The sequence below is a fragment of the Plectropomus leopardus genome, chromosome 2 (genome assembly GCF_008729295.1).
Source record: "Plectropomus leopardus isolate mb chromosome 2, YSFRI_Pleo_2.0, whole genome shotgun sequence".
Lineage (NCBI taxonomy): Eukaryota > Metazoa > Chordata > Actinopteri > Perciformes > Serranidae > Plectropomus > Plectropomus leopardus.
Window position 1 is genome coordinate 33,688,359 of NC_056464.1, and position 22,123 is coordinate 33,710,481.

Sequence of the window (22,123 nt, forward strand, 5' to 3'; positions counted from 1 at the left end):
GGGGGCTCTAAATTATGTCCGCCCTTCCAGAGTATAATTACATGCAAATTCTCCCTCTCTCTGCACACTTAATATCTGAAACTCAGAATGGGCTATTAGTATTACCCTAGATACTCTGTGGGAAAAAAAGAAATAAATAAAACAAGTGTTGATGCCAGAACTGACCTGGGTATTGAGGCAAACCAGAGGCCATGAGTCATCCCAGGCAACATCTGATGGGACGTGTCTAACTCCCATTCCATTAGGTGTTTTGTTACAGGGGATCAAAGTGTTTAATTAGGAAGAATCAAAGACGCTTATGTTAGATGGTCAACCATCTGCGTCTGCCTCCCTTTTTCCCCGCCTGCCTGCCTGCCTGCTGCCTTCCAGTGCAGCTGAAGCCCTCTGTCTCACCCACTGTTTAGCTAGTTAGTCACTCCACTGTGCTGCTGATGCCTGCATGTCACATGACGCCTCAGTGTGTTGTGGGAAGTCTTAACATGTCTCACCCAAAGGCGCTGCTGTGTTTGCCCGGCGAGCCACATGATGGTGCTATAGCAGCATGTCACCCTCTGAAACCTGTCAGTGCGTCTCTGAAGTCCTCAGCATCACAATGAAAGACTGATGAGCAAACAATGAGGGATTTATTATTTGTTTCATCCTTACGCACATTTCCATCCTTAGTGTAATTGCTCGACACTTAAAAAAAATCAACCACAAGTGTTCAGATTGTTCCTGTGTTATTCTATCATTAGTTACAGGTCACACAAAGACAGGAATAAACATTTGGCTTAATACCCCTTATTCATTAATTGTGGATTAATATGCAATGAATAACATATTTCTTTGATGTTTATAAAAACAAAACAAATGAGATTCAGTTTAGTGAACAAAGACTGTGCTCAGTCAAGATTAAAACAAATGCATGTCTTCCTGGCCACCAAAGCTGAGTGACTAAAATTACAAAAATAACAGCAGTTTCAAAAGTACTGACAAATGCTTTCAGAAGTCCACCTATTTATATTGTTTGACAAAGCCATTTACATCCTGTCATCTTTAAAGAGCAACTGTAGATAATTGCAGTGTATCCAGGCCACTGTGTAAGTTATATTTGTGCCCTACACGGCGGAGCACGGTGATAGATTAGCACTATATTGCCCAATCTTTGTAATGTGTTAGAGTTGAATGAGCTCATTTACTCCGAGACTTTATTTATGAATTATCTACAGAGGTTAAGCATCTGGATGATATAAAACTAACTTAATGGCAGGAAGGAGTGGCAAATCAAGGAAGCAAACAATTTACATGGCAGTACATCCTGCGTAAATCTAAGCAAACAGTAGTACGAGTGCCATTAAGGGTCTAATATTTTACAAGCACTGCCAGGGGCCGAGTCAATTCAAGAAATGAATTAGTTCAAGAAACAGAAGCTTTTGGGAAAGATGACAATAATAAGGCTTAAAAAAAACCCCCAAACAATGACAGTGATTTTCAATGACATTTGGGATTGAACATAAACTTGGGCAAAGCAAAACCCACTCAGTCAATAAGAAACTTCTCTCTGGTGGGAATACTCAGTCACTAGCTAATCTTATCATTAATGGAAAACTGAATCCTCCTCACACACTGGTCTGCCGAGGCGTCTTATCAGGGAGTGAAAGGACAAAGGGGAAAAGTATGCCCTTCGCTGCAGAGAGGACGCTTAAATTCTCATCTTTGAAACCTGGAGAGATCTCATCAGCCTCAAAACTCATGGTGAACTGGCGGCTGACACAGTAGATTGTGTTGTCCACGGTGACACACTGGAAGGCGGGGCAGCGCTGAAGCCTCTTGGAGCTGCACTCGTACCACAGTCGAGCCACGGTGTGGTAACGGTACACACTGATGCCCAGCAGCGGGTTAGCGTCGAACCGATACAGAAACCTCCCCACAGACACCATATCTGCAGTTCTGTCTTTGCTGCAGACTAACAGACTCGGCCTCCAGGTGTTGGTTTTGGGGCTGTAGCGCAGGAGCATATATTTAAGAGTTCCTCCAGAAACAAAAAGCTCTCCGCTGCACACTGTGACGTGATGCGCCACAGCGAATGTATCATTAGGTAGTGGAGCCACAAAAGTCCATCTGTCCAATCGTGGGTCGTAGCGCTCCACTGAGGAGAGGCACTCCCCACCGATGGCGTAGATGTAGCCCTCCAGAGCTGCCAGTTTGCAGCGGGGCCTGGCTTCATTCATGGGACTGATCTCCTTCCAAATGGACGTCAAAGGATTGTAGCAAAACACTCGCTTTGAGGGTGTCATTTCTCTGTCTGGGCCTTGGCAGCCTACTGCCACAAATAAGTAGTTATCCATTGTGCACATGGCACAGGCTTTAGAGATGACCTCCTGTGGGATCAGGCAGAGTGTATGCCAGGTGTCTTTGTAGTCATCATAATAGTACATTGCACTGGACGTCCTCCTCTGCTCAGTCTCTGCTGCCGGCTCTCCTGTGCTCCTCGCCCAGTCTTGAGGGTCCATATCTGCCACCATGACAAAGCGTCTCCCTCTCATTCTCTGCTTCTGGATTTGCTCCCGCTCGCCAGCCATTAGCCGCCCATAAAGGTTGGGGTCCCTGAGCACCTGGAGGTAGTTGTCTGACATGACTCCCATGGCTGCTTGCAGCACAGAGGTCTGGCCATGTTTCTTGGCCAGACACAGCGTCTCCAAACAGTTACCCAGATCGAGTTTACTCTTCAAGCTTTCCAAATCTGTGCTGTCGAGAGTTTTCGCTGGAAGGTGCAAAAATGCTGCTACAGTCTGTTGATCTGCCCCCTCCCTCACATTAAGGCCTTTGCTGTCTGTAGAGTGACTGATCACAGGGTGAACAGAGTTGCACTCATTGCCCGTTGAGGACAGAGAGTGAGTCACTGGAGTTGAGGCGCTTGCATTTAGAAAGGGGATGGAAAGCTCTGACTGCTCTGCTGCAGACAGATAGCTCTCCTTGCGTAGGAGTGCAGGCCTTGTGGGGTGCCTCAGCTTGAGGCTTCCTGGCGAGGGGGGATCCTCAGCATAGCTTTGTGGTGAAACCAGATCACGCATGATGATGGGGCTAAGAGAGGAAGGGGAATCTGCGAGGCTGCTTCCTCGCTCCACTGGCTGTGACTCAGAGTTCCTCTCGTACTGACCCAGCGCTGCATTTGAGTCTGTGATAGACTGAGAGGAAGACTCAACATAGTAATCATATATCTTTCCTCGCACAATCTGGTCTCCCGTTCCCTCCAGCACCACGTTAGCATCCTCCACTTTGATCTCTGCCTTGGAGAGGAAGCTGGAGTAGGCCCCCTGGCGCTCCAAGTCCTGCCTTAACTCTCTGCCCACGCCCACACTGCCCTCCAGCTTCTGCAAAAAGCAAGGGGAGCGGCGCCCCGTTGGACTGGCCATCCCACTCTTAGTTGGATGCGGAAGGTTCAAAGCAGATCCAGATAAAATATTACTGGTGGCAACCTCGGCCTGCTTCTGATGAGTGAGTTTCTTTTCTTTCATGCTGGCATCTTGGTCACTACATGACAGACTTAGAGCTTCCTCACTCTTTTCAGCTTGGCACTGACAAGCTTCTGCTGGCGTCTCCTTGGTGCTGTCACATGTCAGGTCATCAGTTGCCGATTCTGGGTGCAAGGAGTGCTCGCCACCCTCACCATTTTTGGGTGAGCTTTGGCATCGTAATGTCATCTTGCAGTTTTTGCAGGCTGCATTTTCTTTGTTGTCTTTGGTGCAGAACTGAACATCCTTTGCGTCCCGCGAGCTGTAGAACCTGTATGCCCATGACACAAGTAGCACTGCAGCCACAGAGACACCCAGTTTCAACAGCAGCTGCATGTCGAACTGGACTCCCAAAAGCTCTGCAATGGGCATAGCTGTAGCAGCGATGGTGACGATAACTGGTTGACTGATCCTTTTGAAAGTTATTTTCAATGCGTCTTAGTTGACTGCAGCATGCTGTCTGGTTTTCATTGTCAACGAGCTGCTGTGATCTGGTGACTGCACCTCTTTGCCCTAAGGATCAGGTGTAAAATGATACCTCTAGAGGAACTATTTGCATCCCTGGCTCGATGGAGGCGGGGCCCCCGTCATGCGCCACCTGATGCAGATTCAGTAACCACACTCAGAATATGTAAATACCCCGCGGATCAATATTTGGTTATGCAATTTGCTGACTCACCCAAGCTTTTCCCACGACTATCCAAAAGTCTTATAAAAACTCTGTTCAGTAACTTTCTGAAAAAACTCTAAACTCTGAAGTTGTTGTTGCTTCTTTTGCACTCTGTTTATGCGGGCAGGATTAGTCCAGGTCATGCTTTATTATGTCAATTTCTGAAAATGTCTGTAAAAATATTATGATAGATCACACTCTTTAACTTGTCCAAACACACAGTTAGAGCTGCAGGAGGAAAACATAGTTTGAATAAGGGGTGGGGAGTGAGGATAGGTGACATTTATCAAATACTTAATAACCAGGATACATCTGTTTGCACAGCCATGCCACAGATCAAAGGTCTTTCACTGTGCCAGTGCAGATGCTAAAATGACTCTGGAAAAGATAAGATTGCTGTCAAACAACAAAATGGCAGTCACTTGGTATTATAAACACATAGAGCTGTAAATAATACAGATAACAGTCTGAGCCTGATGGGAAAAGTGTCTACACAGAAACCTGGCAGTCTCATTCATTTCCATAGACTGTGCCGAGATGCAAACATACATCTCTGTCACATGGGAGCCATGTCTCTCAGTTGCCACTGTCAGGCTGTCATTTGTGCTGCTGATAACACACTTGAGCGAGTCTGCGGTCAACAACAGAACAGTGTTTATTTTAACAGCCCTCTGCGGAGCATCACGTGGAGAGGCAAACAGAGGGTGTGTCAGGTGTCCTAGCTGACATGGGTGATGTTTGGTCATCCGATAGCCAAGCCTGCACACGACATAAAGGAAACCAGATTCTGCAGGCATGGTTGACTACTGAATAATTCACAGATGGGCCAGAGAGGCTGCTTCTTATCCTCACCATTGCTCCTAGCTCAGGTGAACTATTCAGAACTCAGCCAAGTAAAAAAAGAAAAAATCATGACTGCCAGCCATGTGCATTGCTGTGTGGCACTTTCAACTCTTCTCGCTTGTGCCATCCGTGATAGCTGTGCAACATTCGACTAAACAAGAACAGAAGGCACAAAAGACATTTTTTTAACAGCTGTTATGTCTTTTTGTTCTCCTGTATTACAATGGAGACGAGTAAAGCTAGGCAGAGGAATGAAGTTAAAAAATATAGCCTAAAGGAACACTTCAGCCCCAAATTACCATAACTATATCAATACCCCCATGTCTGCTGGTGAACAAAGTATCCAAAAAGGAGGCTTTCCCTTTTAAACAACAGCAAAACTATATTAAAATATCAGTTAGAAACTCACACAACTCGTACAGTATAACCCAAGTCTTAATTTATTTACTCGTATTCTCAGCACTTCCCTTAAAGAAAGCCATTTCCAAAGGAGAACTGAACTAAAGGTGAAACATATCTGTGCTTTTGTCAAAGCCAGAATCCACTGACGAAAAAAGGAGCCACAGGAGTCTCTAGTCTATCTCTGCCTTGATCAGTTTGTGCTGTTGTGTAACTTTACCAAATCTGTGGGGCTATATGAGATACTTATGTATAGTCAGTGTATTACATACACGCTTTCGGTTTGCAGAAAACAGATAGAGTGCACACCCAACAGGGGTTGGCATCAAAATGTATTTTAGCCACTTTAAGAAAAAGGCCTACCTAAAACAAATTTCAATATTTAGTATTAGTATTTAGTATTTTCATCGCTTTATGTTTTGGTCACACAGCCTTTTCCTTTAGCACACTTCTAATCTGCCACCAGTCGGCTGTTTGGGTTTAGAAAAGCTGTTACGCAATCCAACTGAAACCAACCGAAAAAACTCTTAATACAGCATCCACTTGGACTGATATTGTATTTTTTGTCAGACCTTTAATAAAGTGGCTAAAACACATTTCGATATCAACCCCTCTATACAGCAAAGTAATGATGAGCTGTGGGGTGTGCGACCCACAAACTAACATATCAAGGCAGCAGTGGATCAGCAGCTCCTGTGTTTTGCGAGGTAAAATTACTGGATGTGTCAGTGGAGTCTGGCTTTCCAAAGAACAAAGATAAGTTTTACTTTTCCAGTCCAGTTCCTGTGAAAAAGGACTAGCTGTTTGGGAAGCACTGAGCATGATACTTGAATTTTACTGCACTACTTGTACGAGTTTGTAAGCGGATGTTTTGATATTGTTTTGCTGTTGTTAAACAATTAATCAAGAATCAAGAATTTTCTCTGTGTTTCTGGATTCTTTGTTCACCTGAGGCATGCGAGAAAAACACATTTTTCTCTCTCACTTTTAAGGTAATATAGGGTTAGTAATTGATATACAAATGGTCATTTGCGGGGTTAAAGTATTCCTTTAATATTTTGAGAACATCACATTTTTGAGTCATTGATTTATTCAAGAAATAAAAGAATAACAGATGAATCTGAGGTATCTCAAACTTTATACAAAGGGGTCATCCAACCATATCACAAATAAACCTAAACAGCCTCGCTTATAATGAGCAAAAAGAACATTGTCTCCATGTGTGAAGCAAAGGTGCACACAAAAGCTTGCTCTTGTTTTCACACTGATGACTCTATAATTATGGGCAATTACTACTGAAGGGAACAATTACGTGCTTTACATCCGTGGATAAAATAGGAAGTCCTTCTTTCTTGGTAACAGAATATGTAATAAGGCCCTATGTTTAAAAGGGTCAGGTTTATTGCCTGTTGGATCTTTTTGGTCCAGAACAGCTTTAAACTAATTTTATAAATTTTAAATGTCTGCTATTAACCCGTAGACAGTTATAATACACACATATGCACATACACATACAAAGTTATGATGTACTGTCTCTATTGGCATGATGATTACATAAAGACAATTTGCATATTTTCTAATGCATTCAGAAATGGCAATGGGTCTATTTTTCTCTCTTGAATGCGAAGTGAGTGGAAAAAAAGTTAAAAAAAAAAAAAAGCACAAAAGTGCCTCTTGAATCAAAATTAAAATGATAGCTGAGTTATAATGCTATACAGTGGGTGGACAAGGATTCGTGCCCTTTGCGTCCCTCACTGGAAAAAAATTAATTCAAAGCGCATATGACTGTCTGTTAATAATGTTTTTGCTATGCAGCTCTCATCTCCACAATGCAGAAATATGGATTGTACTTTGGCAAGGTGAGCTGATATCCCAAACGGATAGGTCTATCCTTTCTATTCGACTAAGCTTCAGAAATCTCCCCTCTTACCTCCCACCTGGTTTAAACCTTAATCCCTTAATACATGTTGTGTCCTTAGAATAGCTTAAATTGCAATTCTTTTGAAGTCCAAAAAATGCAGGATTATTCTGCATTAAGCTACCCTTCACTGTGTCTGAGAGAGTGCAAACTGGAAAGGGTTAACAGCAATGTCAGAACCTCCTTCAGGAGTCATGTTTGGGTCAGTGCAATCAGAAATATCTGAGAGAAAGATGTTTTTGGAGCTTGGCTGTAATTTGAGCAGGCATAAAAATCTCTTAGAGTCTCTGCAGGCTGTCCTTCAAATTTCTCTCATATGGTGAGATTATCATCAAATTAGATTGTAAACAATTCCTGCAATCTAGATATGCATGGCTGAACAATATTAGTTACTGTATATCATCTGTGCCAAGCATCAAAGACTAGAAGATGCACATCCACTATCGAAGCGGCCCAGTCACCTGAGGAAAATGTAGGCATTGTACGTTTCTGAAAACCCTGAATATGATGCACTTGCACGTTTCATACATATATCAGCATTTCTTAAGTGATGTAGTATAGGAGCTGACTTCGTCATCAGGAGGTGGATAGGTTAATGGATGGCTAATCACCTACATGAGAAAACTGCCAAGTTGCAGACTGCTGCGACCCATTTCTGTTTTTGTAGCTGCTTCTCAGGCAACATATGTGGTTGTTTTTTTAGTGATCTGTCCCTTGTTTTTCAATAAGGGATTAAACCACAAAAAGCAGTTGTTTTTTATTGAGACATGACTAGTGTCACGAAGAGTGGAGACATTGCTGCATTTCCTGCTAGGAAAAAGACAATGAAAGGCAGATGATATTGGTTATTATATATTTTTTTTTTTTACTGAGAAATCGCTGTGTTTCCAGACGAAATATTGTTTCACTAAGAGTGTTTTTTTTTTTTGTTTTTTTTACCAGTATCGCTGCATTTTCTGCCAGAGAAGTGCCATGAAAAGCTTTTTTCTTTGTCTGTTTTTTCGTGGCGATTTCACTGCGTTTCCTGCCGGGTTAGTGTCACGAAAAGGGCTTGCATTTTACCATGACATCAATGTATTTTCTGGCAGAATAGTGTGACAAAAAGCTGCTGTTTTTTACAGACATATCTAGAATTCCTGCCAGGATAGTGCCATGAAAAGCAGTTATTTTTTACTGACAAATCACTGCAATTATTACTAGGCATAGTGTCACAAAAAATGATTGTGTTTTACTGTTTCTTGCTGGAAAAATGTGCAAAAAACTGTGTATTTTAAGTGAAAACATGATCTTTTCCTAGCTATAATCAATTTTTTTGTGTCTAAATCTAACCTCGTTAACCACTATGTTAAGAAATGTTTTAATACACGCGCTACACAATAACATACAAATGTAACATATTTGTTGGTCGCAGAAATGTACAATGCCAACGTTTCTTGTGGTGAATGAGTTGACTGAACACGTCAAACACAGTTTTGTAAGTAAAGTCAAGGCTTGTAAGTTTTATCATCTCTCCATTTTAATACAGGTGAAATGAAACAAATGCAACAACCCTGTTTACACACGCTGCCTCAAGTGAGCACCTCCCTGGAATGGTGGCTAAAATGATCCTACTAGTACTGCAGATGTTTGGGTAAGAGTTACGTTTTGTACACAATGTAGGTCACTTAAGATAGTATGTCACAAGTGAATAACTGGATTACAGGCCAGTGACAATGAGTTGCAGTGCTGTCAATTGCAACACACCAAAAGGAGAAAGAATCTTCAAACGGCACATGCACCACAACCCCAAAACAGCAGACATATGTTAGATTTTTTTTTAAACTCTGTCCTTGGAGACCTGCCATATAGATATAAAACGCCCAAATGAGAAACAGAAAGGCTGTCAATGTTTCTGTCCTTTCAGCCAGGAGTTATCTCTGAGAACAGTGTTGAATGAAGTACAAACAAAGGTGGAGAAGTGTAAACTCCAACTGTATCCACAACCATCCCACACCAGAACCCATATAACCTCTTTAATTATTTTCAATATTTACACTGATGTACACAAAATACACTCAAAAAGGAGATTTTTTTTTCTAGTTTCTTAATGCATTTAAATCCTCTTGTACATTCCGCGCCATCAGAAAAAAGGAAATACTTGTATATTAATAAAAAAAGAATGTTCTCCTGGAGCATCTGTGTTTGTTCCCCCGTGGTTTATCAGCTTGTTGCTAATCAGGTGCATCCCAGGACATGTAACAGATGGGTGTGGTTGATACGGTGGCGCATCCTAAGCCAGTTCCACTTTTTACATTTCAGTCAACACCAATGACAATTCGACTCGTCAAAATAAAATCCAAATGCTTTTTTCTTTTTCCTTTTCAAATCAACTGATTTTATTGATCAACAGGCAGACGAGGGACAAGAAACAAAAAGAGGTGTAACTGGGCAGGGCTATATAGGAGGTGGTTATTGTCATGTTCATCACGTTGTTCTTTTGATATCATTTATCTTGGTTATTATTTTATTACAAAAAACAGTGGAGCGCCATCCTGTGACGGCGCTGTTTCCTGATCGACTGACGCATGGAGGGCCTGTTGATGACTGGAGAAGGCTTGCAGGGTTTGTGGAAAGTGTGTGTCTCTGTGTGTCTCTGTGTGCGTGTGTGGATGTCGTGTAAGGAGGGCAAGTATGTGTGTGTATGTGTGTGCGTGAGAGTGTCTCGGATGAGAGGTTTCACGTCAGTTCCACTGTCACTGTGAGGACAAGTGCCATCCACGTTAGTCCGAGCACGTCCACACGGGAGGCTCCATCTACAAACACCAAAGAAACAGTCAATCAGAGATGCACATATTTCTAAAACAATATTTTCCAAGTTTTTGTGACTTTTAAAACTGCTCATATGAAATGAATGTGATTTAGTATGAAGTACCCTGGTAACACTCATTTGATGCTTTTAAAGTGACATTTCACCCCCAAATAAAAAGTACTTATTTTTCCTCTTACCTGTAGCGCTATTTATCAGTCTCAACTGTTCTGGTGTGAGTTGCCAAATGCTGAAATATCGTCCGAAAAGATGTCTGCCTTCTCTCCAGTATAATGGAACTAGATAGCATTCGGCTTGTGGTACGCAAAGCACCAAAAATTATTTGAAAACTCAACAGCAATGTCTCTTTCCAGAAATCATGACCCGGTTACTAAACATAATCCACAGATCTCGTGTGATCAGTTTCATGTAGAGGCTATTTTCTTCTGCAGCACTAAACCTGCCGATCACTGTGCAGAAAGACTCATCTCTAAATTTGGAGTTTTTTTGTAGGTCCATGAACACAGCACAGGTGGAGCTCTCCATGAGTTTCTTTTTCCTCAGCAGCAGTTTTTAAATAGCAGGGTGGAAAATTGATTAGTTGATCAAGTCAGAGCTGATCAGATCTGATGGATGAGAGGAGCAGCTGCTGCAAGTGAATACTAACTTTTAAACCCAGCAGAATGAACGGTTGACTTTCACTTTCAGTTTTCTTGATGTTGTGCTGCTCCATCTGTGCCCAGAGTACACTCTATGCGAGTTTAGTGCACTGAATAACTGAACTGTATATACATTTCAGCAGCACTCCTGATGAACGGTCCAGCTCAAGATGTTTTAATAGTTGCGGGCTGCCACAAATAAATATGTGGGACACCCTGATATAGTTACCCTAATTAGAGCTATGTACAAATTAAACATCATTTGGTTGGCATTACAAACAGAACATGTACAATGTTTTCTGATGCTTTGGTTTAATGAGTGTGTTAACTGTTGTCTCTGGTGTCGTTGTTGCAGCTGTTGAAAACATGAACAGAACTGTGTCCACGTAAAATGCTTCATTTTTCCTTCAGTCAACTTAAATACATATTTATCTATTTATTTTCTATGCCAACCAATTACAGAAGTTACTCCAAGCAAGCATGTACCGTTCGGCGTGCAGTCACCTTTTTACCTTGAAAACTCCATTGTTATTTGGCAGACACCAACAATGTCAACAATCTATGCAAAAGTTTGTCATCAACTAGCTGAGATCATAGCAGATACTGCAACTTGCCATAGGCAGTGCCACAACAAGATGGTGGACACATAAAGTGGTCACAGGATTCGTGTTTAGGCTACCACAGCGCCAACATATCCCAACACATTCTCATCCCAAGTCATCACATATCGCCGCTTTGTCATTGGACTTCCGTGTCTACATATTATGCTCTAGGTATCCTTGAGTCTGCTGTTGACGCTCCAAGATGTCGTTACCGACAACAGGATGTCAACAAAAGCACATAGTTAGATTACGCTACAAAACCACATTGTTATGTTTAGGCAACAAAAGCACATGGCAACCAACACAGGGACATCAACACACATATGGTTAGGGTTAGGCAACAAAGTCACAGATGGCTGGGTTTTGGCAAAAGAGGCACATGGTAAGGTGTAGAAAAAAAAATTTAAGACGGGAAGCGAACACAGGACTCCCACATAAAAGTCCTTGATCTGCCTGCCCCATATGGACCCCTGTGCTCCGTATATTTTGCCGTCATCCAGCAGCATATAATGCAGACGTAACGGGTTCTGTCTGGCCAGGTTCTCAACTGATACCAGCAGTTTGTGTATCATGCTGCCAAGGCAGGTGCTGTCTGACCATCTGGCGGGGTATCGTAACACCGCGACCATTTGTCCGGCCACGCTTTTAGTAGACACAGGCCAGTGGCGGATCATACAGCCGCGAAAGGTGACTCTTGACATCAGGATGTTACGACCAAATCACTGCAAAAGCGGCTGTATTTGACAGCTTCGGACTGAGAATGAGCTGCATAACCTTACATGGCCTTTGGTGCAGTTCAGACAAACACTCTTTCTTCCTCAATATTTGAAGAGTCCTCTGATAAAAATGGAGCTATGAGAAATGATGTTTTTATTTTTATGCTGTGCACTTGCTGTTCTCAGACCCACAGCAGGGAGACTAGATTATAGAGGAGAGATAAGCAGAGTTTTATGCTGCTATTGTTTTGTGCAGCTCCCTCACGGATACCTAACAGAGAGGACAATGGAACCGGAGCTGCTGTGGGAAATAAGTTTTGACTGACTACGGGTGTGGCTTTGCTGACATAATGTACAGCTTGCTCACATTGTGCCAAGATTTCGGCTACAACAACAATCACAAACAAGCACATTGGGGTGTGGCTAGACTCATTCGAGTCCAAATTTGATCTGGCAGCATCTAGTGAGTCTAGATGATAAAATATCATCTGCTGAGAAATGTTGATTGTATTATGATCATAAACGATGTGATCATATGTTTGCCAGGTCTGTTTAAATTGAACTATCAAGGCTTCATGACGACTCTAATGAGTGTAAATCTCCTCAGAACTCTATAATCTAACATTATACACACAGCATATTCAACTGAAGTCATATAACATAAGACAATAACAACTGGATCTTCTCAATAAGTACTTCATCTCATTTTGTAATGGGCTCATCCAACCGTAAGATCATCATCTGAGGTCCCCTTCCAGTCTACAATCAGAGATGCAAGTCGCCCAGCCATCTGTTTGCCTTCAGTTTTTGGCTCAGACCTCAGTGCGTTTCTGCCAACCTGAATCTGAACTGGGACTGATTTCAGAGGCAACGTGCTCTTTTTAATAAAGGATGACTCTACCTCAGTTGTGCTGGACCTTAAAACACAATGCGTTCTTTTTGCATATGACTACACGACTTAAAGTCAAGTTTGCTGCCTTTGCAAACCTACTTGATATTTCTGACTGCAGCTAAGACACATCTGTTTGCACTCCTACCAGCCTGGTTCCTGTCTCTGATCTGACCTCTGCTCTGAAAGAGGATTTGAAATAGAATTTTTCATGGTGACAGATGTAGCATGTCTGCCAAAAAAATTAAAATGCAGATTACTTGATTATGGCTCCTGGCTTTTATGGTATTTTTGAGTCAATGAATGCAAAGTCCATCAGTTGAGACTTTGTTAGTCGTAATGAATTTCTCTGTATGATTGCACAGCCGCCTCTCAGCTGAGATGATGCATTGCCCATAATAACGTAAAAAAAAAGCCCAAACTTTTAATACTTCCCCCAGCCTTGGCTGGCAGGTACAGTATTATGCGACAGAAAACATGTCACATTTTTGTCCTCAATTTCACTCATCTCTTGAAGTCAGTTCATTGCCATACAGTACGGCTTGACGAGATGTCTGGGAGAGTGGAGCTCTGACAAAGATGAATGAATACAACCCCTCATGGGAAGCGTGCTTTTCTCATCGGCCGCGGCCCTGACTGACTGACAGAGGTGGTCCTTCCCGCTCGCACCAGACGAGGAGTTGGGTATTCAGCCATTAAGCGATCAGGCACGTGTGCGGTGACCTCTTGGGGCCATGTTGTACACCAATTTGACTTGCATGCAAGGCATGTCTGCGCGTCCATGCTGACCTGATTCTGTCCTTGCTGTGACACACCTGCTCCTGCGCTTACCATAGCATTTGCATATTCAGATTTGCATCCCTACGACTAGCAGAGACGGAGAGGTGGGGGAGCAGAGAGGAGGAAAACAAAGACCAAAAGGAAGAGAGACAGAGAAATTGAGAGTGAGAGAGGACGAGAGACACATGATGAGATGTTTTTGAAGTGGGAAACGGGGAAAGCGAGAAAACGAGTGAAGCCAGTGTCAGACTACAAGACTGTTCGAATCTCGTCTGACTGGGGCGGTTCAGCTTAAAGACAGCTCTGCGTGCCATCTGCTCGGGGAAGCTGTTCACACTGTATGCAGGGACAAACATGGGCGTCACACACATGCACGAGGGATTGTGCACTATGAAATTATACAATTCAGATTATTTTTCCAGTTCATCAGGAGCAGCTCAAAAACTATAACAATACTGGTGTTTTACTGATTCGTAGTTAATGGCACAGAAGTTACAACTATTGCACATTACTGATGTATTTTTCAGAGTAACATTCAGAGGATTCTTTCTCTAATAACTATTAAATGTACACGAATGTCATCTGACCAAGACATGCTACCAATTACGTTTTTTTTTTGTTAACATCGCCCTGGTTCACTCAACAAAAAGCCAAAATGTTTTTTTTTATTGGATTGTAGATTAATGTTGATATTAAGCTCTGTGGCAAACAAAAGTTTTTGATACATACATGTTTGGTTCAGCAGAATAATCAAGACAAACAAACAGCTACATGTTTGAAGCTACATGTAATATAATTTGGAATCACCAGAGGCCGAACGATATGATATTTCACTGATACTTAATTCAATACACATATTGTGGCAATTCTATTTTTTCTATTTCTTTCTATTTCTTAATTATTTACAAGCACAAATGAAAATCAGACAGTACAACAACAGTTGGTACCTTATGCAACCCATGCAAACTCAAGCAAGAACCAAAAATAAATCAAACAGCAACAAAAGCAAAACAATAGCAACAACAGCAACTAAAAAACAAAACAAAAAAAGATTAAATGTCTATTTAAATCAAGAAACCAAAATAAATCAATAAATAGGAGGGTTAGTCTTACAGATCGTGAACTTGCTATCTGATTATAGAAAGTGGACAGACATGCGTGAGTCTAACTGCATGCTTTATTTAAGTAAAAGGTTTCAGTTGGTAACTATTCCATCTGTTGTCTTGGCATTTATTGCCTTTTTTTCAACTACAAATTATAACCTGAACGGAAACTTTGTCAACATTTGTTTTATACATTAAGATAAAGTCTTCAGTCTGTTCATACCACTTCGGCAAATTCTATTGCAGCAAAATGTATCTAGTGGACTGAAAAGGCAAGCTCTGTCATTATTCTAGTAGGCCACCAAACGTTTATTTGTATTTGCAAACCTAAAATGCTATAGCCAGAAATAAAACGCTGACTTCATCGTCCCCACTGCAGCAACCCTGTAAAGCCGTGCTATGTGTGATGACACTCAGTCGTCTCATTTAGCCACATTTCAACCACTGCCTTTTCTTAAGGTCCAGTGTGTAGGATTTAGGGACATCTATTGAAATAAGCTGCATATATTATTCATATTTATGTTTTCATTACAAATTTAGCATAGAGAAGTTTCAGTTCTGCAACGTCACCACTAGATGCCACTAAATCCCTCACGCTGGACCACTAAGACACAAAGCTTGAAAATTCATGAGTGCAGCATTTATAAACCATTTTATGTCGTAGAACAAAGCACGAAAGTCTCTTAAGCTTGTGTTAACCACAGACCATATTTTAACCATCTAACCAAAAACCTCTCTAAAAGATTAGTGACCTCAAACGAGGGAACCAGCAGAGCAAAAATGCTAAATCATTTCTAGGTTTTAGGACTCACTAAGGCAACACTCGGTTATACTGTTTTATTTCTGTTTATCGAGCTCGGAGAAGTCTTGCTTTTATAAGCTAATTTCCATCAGCAGTTAAAGAGTCTCCTCTCAAAAGGTTCATTTAGTTATTCTTACCCCTGAACCTAAACTCTGTGGGGTCACACTCTGATTTCAGTCTTGGTGGCCGTTTAGCCAGAATTGGATCTGTTTATCCACAAGAACATAATCCGCAGTGACCATAAGGCCTGCGCGTCTGCATCAAAATCAGAGAGAGTGGACGAGGCTGAAGACAAAAGCTGGAAATGTAAATATGATGGAAGGGGGAGAGACAGAATAAGTGAGGGAAGGAGAGGGAAATAAGGATGGTGAAAAAAGAGAAAAGGCAACCAGAAATGGATGAAAGAGAGGCTGGCAGTGGGAGACAGAAAGCGAGTCTGAAAAGTCAGTGGAGGAGAGGAGAGACAGGCAGAGAGATTGAAGTAGAAAGAGAGAGGGAGTGGCAGAAAAAGGGGAGAGATGGAAAGGTTGTTGTCACAGCCCTGCGGCTTCGCCTGACAATCCCTCATCTTTACATATGATAATCTCAGAAGCCGCAAATGAGCCACTGCTGCACATATGAAACACCAATAATCTTGCACTCAACCAAAAGTGACAGGCTCGGTTAGTCATTGGGAGAGGCTTGTTGCTCGCTTGCCGCTGAACATCGGCGAAGATTAATCCTGACTGAATCACTCTCTCGCAGTCTATCCGGGAAAAAGCATTGAGGACAGAATGAGAAACATCCACCTGTCAATACTTTGAACATCGAAACCACTGTCTTGCAAAGAAATTTGCCTCTCTGATCACATCCCGGCGCACATTTTCCGAGCGAGCAGACTGCAGTGTCACATTCTGTTCTCATGTTACACTCAGCGGTCTCTGGAAATGTGATGATCAAGCGATACAGTGGGAATAATGAGATGCATTATAATGAAACACACAAAGCTAATCATTTCTGTGGCAGAAGTACTTACTGTTCTGATTCTGTGTGTTTTTCATCATGCTTGGATTTTCTGTTGGAAACAAAGAAGAAAGATCTGTGAGATGATCAAAACATGTTCCCGTTACTGAGAGGCTGCAGTGAAGGGGGGGGGTTTAATAAGCGGAGAAGGAGAAAGACAGAGATAAAGAGAAAAAATAGTCATCTCTGACAGAGGTTGTGGCTTTCTAATGAAGCTGAACTCCAGAGTTCCTGAAGCACATGTTAAATGGCACCTCCCCAGTGAGAAACGCTGGGCCTGTTAATGGAACTGGGAACACGGGGCGCCGCACCAGAACCAGAACACTTTTAGCAGCAGTGAGACCCGGCGACTGCAGCTGTGGCCAGACAGTCTGAGAAAGACGTTTGGAGAAATTGACTCCACCTTTAATAAGCAACGCCAATGTCTACCCTGCACAGTACATCCTGACAGTGTTTTTTCAGAGTTCTCGGGAGGGATAAAATAATTGCAAAGGAAGAAGCAAGAGGGCTTGCCGAGTATTAGCAACACGCCTAAATTCCACTTTGTGAGCTATTTTTTGACTCGGCATACGAGCAGGTGGAAGCTACATACACGGCTCAGTGTGAAGCTCTTCTGGTCTCGCTGCAACCACATTAACATAGCAGCTCCTCTGAGAGGCGCGGGGAAATTAGTGTGTGTGCGCTGCATATGCACGCTTCTGTTTGCCTGCCCCTGCGAATTTGCATAAGCATACATATCTGTGTGTTTCCGCATGTGTGTGCAGTTTAGTTGTCTGCGTGCGTGTGCGTGTGTGTGTGTGTGTGTGTGTCTGTGTCACTGCCCGGCTCCTCGGTGCTGACTCACTTCACAGTAATCTCAGAGGGTATTATCACTGAGGGTGGCTAAAGATGTACATCATCAAGACGTGAGTGCTGCCCGTCATCAGCGGAGTCTCTATACCACGCCGTCATTATACGCTATTATTCCTGATGATTTATATTGAAAGCTTTGCCAAGCGAGCAGAGCCCCCAAATACTTCCATCCCTTCACCCCCCGGTAGCGAGAGAAGTGTCTCATCTCAAGGCCACGGGGGACGGTGCCAAGGTCACTTAATCACCATTTACTTCCCCTAAGCGTGAGTGGAAGCAATCTACAAGGAGCAGGCAGACAGATGGGCCATACTAGGCACGTAGCCGATGACACCTGAGGGTGCATCAGGGTGTTAAATAGACATTAGTGCTCTTCGTAGCAAAACGCCTCCCAAGGTAACACCTCTCTAAAGTGGCACTTTCCCCAAAAAGTGGGTTCTTATTAGGCCCGCCCAGTAATTTGTACATTTGTGACATACTTTAAACCCTGTTCACAGGAGCGTTTCAGGCAGAGGATTTTTTTTTTAAAAAAAGGAAAGATGGATACAATATTCTTTGTATCAGACGCGATGAAGTAGGAAAATGGTGTCGACCTGATTTACGTTAATAGGACACTCCAGGGCTGAAGTGCAGGCGTGTGCATGCAACACACATTTCTACATTTTGAAAAAAAAAAAATTCTCCTGTGTGTCTTACGTGACTTGACTTGTGTGTAGTGCAAGTGTCAAAAGCTCTTTTCAGCCATGGAATGTGTAACATTGTTCATCTTTATCTATATATAGAAATGTCTTCTGGGCTTTCAGACATAGGTCTCTGTTACGTAATGTTTTTAAAATGGCTCTATTCCAACATGACAGAGCCATTATGGATAGAGCTGCAATGCTTGCACGATATTTTGCATCTGCTATGCAGAAAGGATTAGCAGTATGGCTGAAGGACAACAGTGGAAAATAATGACACCAAGGAGGAAGTGTTCTCAGTGCTCTTACAGTCTGCATCAATGGTGAATTTTGAAACTTATTTCATGGTTAAAGCCATAATTAATGATGATTGTGAGTGCAAGGGAGGCTCATGTCTGCATTTTTCACTTGTGGAAACAATAAACTGTATAAAAATAATGAACACAGCCCCCATGACGTCACCTGTTAGTTTGTGGACTGGATGTTTTGAAGCCTTGGGTTTGTCTGTAGTGATGTCTTGCAGACAGTTTGTCACTCAAAGTGGACATGCCCTTAATCACAGGTAATGTTATGCTTTCAAAAAATTTAAACCGATGAGTTATATAGAAATTCAACCTCAGTACAGTTGTCATGAATGCTTACGTTAGTGTTTTTTTTTTTTTGTATCAGACTGTAAATGCATTCATTGCTGCTGTAAAGTTGGGCATTTTAACATGGGGGTCTATGGGGATTAACTTGCTTTTGTGGCGTTCGAGGGACAGCACTTTTTTTGCATTTCGTGTTGGCTTCATTTTTCAGCCCAATAGGTTGCTGCTTTGGTGGAAACCCAAAAATTGAGAAATGTTGGGCCTCATTACAGAAACGTCTTAAGTCTAAGCTCCTTTCTTGTCTCAGTTTAGAATGACATTTAGAAATTACAGAAAAATGTTTTCTGAGCTGCATGTAGGAGAAAAAAAAAATCAATCTTTTCTTAGGAGACTGATTTAGGTATTGCAGTACAGTCCTAATTTTGGGAATTCTGAATCTAGGAATCCTAAATCAAGACTGCATACCCTCTGTCCTAAATGTCATAATAATAACTACCTAATAACTCATTTCCTCCACCGACAAGATAAGTGCCTCCAACTCCACGTAGCCAGAACTGAACAGCTGCCTTATTTTGTTCATGATAACAAGTTAGCTACCCAGTGACAAGTGACATCTGTTACTATTATGGCCTGTCCATCTCCAGTGAACAACCATTACATTCAAATTAAAAGATAAAGGCATGACAGGACAAGGGCCAATTTAAAATCAGGATTTCATATGATACTGTGAGGTGAGAATTATTTTTAATGGGATTTTGAAATGAGGACATTTCATTTGAAGAAGGGAAAGAATGTAGGATGAGATTTATTTTGTGAAGTTTTATTTTATTTGGTAGATAATTTTCATTCATGATTTATTTAGACAAATTATTTCATTCTGATTTATTTAGACAAATAAGTTGATTTCAATTATACTAAATACATATATTGTTTTAAGTTACTCTTGCCTTAAGTTAAATTAGGGAACTACGTGATGTGGTGCACCTTCTGCAGAGTGATATATGGAAAGATGCTTTGTGTGTCTTCGGTTGAGTTGAGTTGTTGTCCTGTTGATGAAGAGGACATTAAAATGAGAGGAAGAAACTGAGCAGACGTCCCCATGTTTTCATTACACAGTCCTTAGGTAATTTAAACCATTAAAGTTTAAGCTGGAAGAATGCAGCTCTTCAACAAGACAGGAAGTCTGCGGTAGGCTTGGACATAGCCGTGAGTTTAGGAATTGCTCCTGTGATAAGAAGGTAGGATTTTTCCTATTTTTGAAACTTAAGACACAGCAAGCTGTTCTGAAATTTTCTGTAATGAGGCCCCTGATGCCTAATTTATACAAATAATGTCTGCATATTTCACACTGTGTGTGCTGTGGCCTGTCCGTTAATGTGAAGTCTTTCAAGTCTGACTGAAGTCTTGTGTGACTGACAATGTGAAGGGACTTGGGGGCTTATTCAAACGTGAGACCAACATTTAAAAAAAACATCACTTTGTTGAAAAGCGCTAAAGAAGCCAACACCGATTTAGCTATAGTAGTATTTGTTTGGAACTCCTTATCAATGATAAAGCTTTCTGATGAGGCTCAGAGTGGCAGATCCCAGTTCTTCCAACAGTGTCCAAAGTAAACAGATCCAGAGGAGCAAGGCACACAGTTATAATAGAGCCTGTAAGCAATCCAGCTCCCACATCAACACCAGTAAATGAACTACTTCCAGGTTCCAATGAGCACGTTACCTTAGTTTGGCCATTGAACAAAGTGCTTTTCTAACACTGTCAACAACAAAAGGTCCTTTGATATCGTCATGGGCCTTTGATGCCACTGTTGGCTGTTGGGGTTTAAGTAAAAGCAGTACAAGACATGCCATTGATGGAATAGTGACTAAATCTCTCGCTAGAGAATAGTTATCCCCCACCAAGTGCAGCCTTAAAAAGAATGTGTTGTTGAGCCAATTAGGAATACAATCTCTTATTAATCACACACTTAGCTGCATTAATGATTAATACCTAAAAGCGGTCACATAAATCTCTTAAGTATTTTTCAAAGATACTGTAGATACATAAAATGGATTTTGTAGAATTATGTAATTTTCTATGACATTTAACTGCGCAATTGTATAAGTGTTCCAGATAATTCTTCTGGGCTCAAGTTCTACAGTCACAAAAAAATGTTTCATATTCATCATCTTTTAAATAATTAATCAAACTTAAATGTGATTTCAGTTTAACTGCTGGTGTAGTAGCCACTCCAGAACGGGGCCAGGGCGTGTTGCGGAAACGAGCGCACATACCAAAGACTATGAGGCGAGTGTGCGTATCCGTTGAGCCCAGAGGATTCTGGGCCGTGCAGCGATACATGGAGCCATTGAGCTCGGCTGGCACTCTCTCCAGAATCAGCTCCTTCCCCTCTCGCTCGGTGCTGCCATCCAGCAGGCGGCCCCCCACTCGTGTCCAGGTGAAGAGGGGCTCGGGGAACACCTCATTCTATCAACACCAAACACCCACATGGGATAGAGAGGGGAAAATAAAGGAATGGAGAGGAGAGGGAAAAAAGAGACAGCGGGGAAGAGAGAAAAGGAGGGTGAGAGGGTGGTGCAGAGAACGGCTGTGAGTCTCAGCCAAGAGATTAAGAGCAAAGGATACATGAATAATACAAGCTCCAATTTTCCCCTTAATGCAATGGCAAGTTAACAACATGCATTAATAATCAACACTTCACTTTACAACAGTTTTTTCTCCTCGCATTTTTGAACCCTCCAGAGAACAACCCCCCCCCCCCATTTCCAATTTAAAAATATAACCCTCCATAAAGCAGTATCTCATTCATATCAATGGGTTGACATGTTCATAGATAATAAGAGGACACGGTAAGAGGGTGAATCTCTTGTACAATTCCACTTCTGCAGTATGAGCTTTTGCTTCTTGTTCTTCATTCTCACACCACAATCCCTCTCTGACTCTGACACACACACACACACACACGTACGTGCGCACACACACAAACTCACCAACATTACCAACAGTGGACTATGATTTGACACAGACAAATTGGGGAACACTACTTCTTATAATTAAAAAAGGATATACACATATTCACAAAATACCTGAGGTGGGTTTTTTGTCATAATATTAGTGCAAAACTGAATTTAAAAGCAATCTCGGCCCATGTCTAGCTATCAAAGAGGGGGCCTTCACAACTTTGATGGAACTGCGTTGGTCAGGACATACTGACCATGGACATAAATGAAACTTTATTTGAAGTCTTTCAAAAATGGACCGTTAGAATATATTGTTTTTAACATTAAACGTCATTGTGACATAAAAATTATTTTGAAAATAATCACAGCCACTTTAACTTAG

The 22,123-nt window shown here is 41.8% G+C and overlaps 2 protein-coding genes across 3 annotated transcripts in view; both read right to left on the reverse strand.

Annotated features, from left to right (window-relative positions):
- Window positions 1-1,073: 1,073 nt before the first annotated feature.
- klhdc7a (kelch domain containing 7A) lies at window positions 1,074-3,881 on the reverse strand. The gene has a single exon (XM_042505632.1). The coding sequence runs from the start codon at window positions 3,864-3,866 to the stop codon at window positions 1,599-1,601; it is 2,268 nt and encodes a 755-aa protein (XP_042361566.1). The 5' UTR covers window positions 3,867-3,881; the 3' UTR covers window positions 1,074-1,598.
- Window positions 3,882-9,443: 5,562 nt separating this feature from the next.
- Window positions 9,444-22,123, reverse strand: part of igsf21a (immunoglobin superfamily, member 21a) — a 262,796-nt gene continuing 250,116 nt past the window's right edge. For both annotated transcript variants that reach the window (XM_042497548.1, XM_042497540.1), the window contains exons 8-10: window positions 21,055-21,247; window positions 16,676-16,714; window positions 9,444-10,116 (exon numbers count right to left, since the gene is read on the reverse strand). In XM_042497548.1, coding sequence (XP_042353482.1) covers window positions 10,040-10,116; window positions 16,676-16,714; window positions 21,055-21,247 — 309 coding nt within the window. In that variant the 3' untranslated portion in view covers window positions 9,444-10,039. The remainder of the gene's footprint in view (window positions 10,117-16,675; window positions 16,715-21,054; window positions 21,248-22,123) is intronic.

Coding starts and splice junctions, on each gene's coding strand:
- klhdc7a (XM_042505632.1), bottom strand. CDS start 3,866: ATGCCCATTGCAGAGCTTTTGGGAGTCCAGTTCGACATGCAGCTGCTG.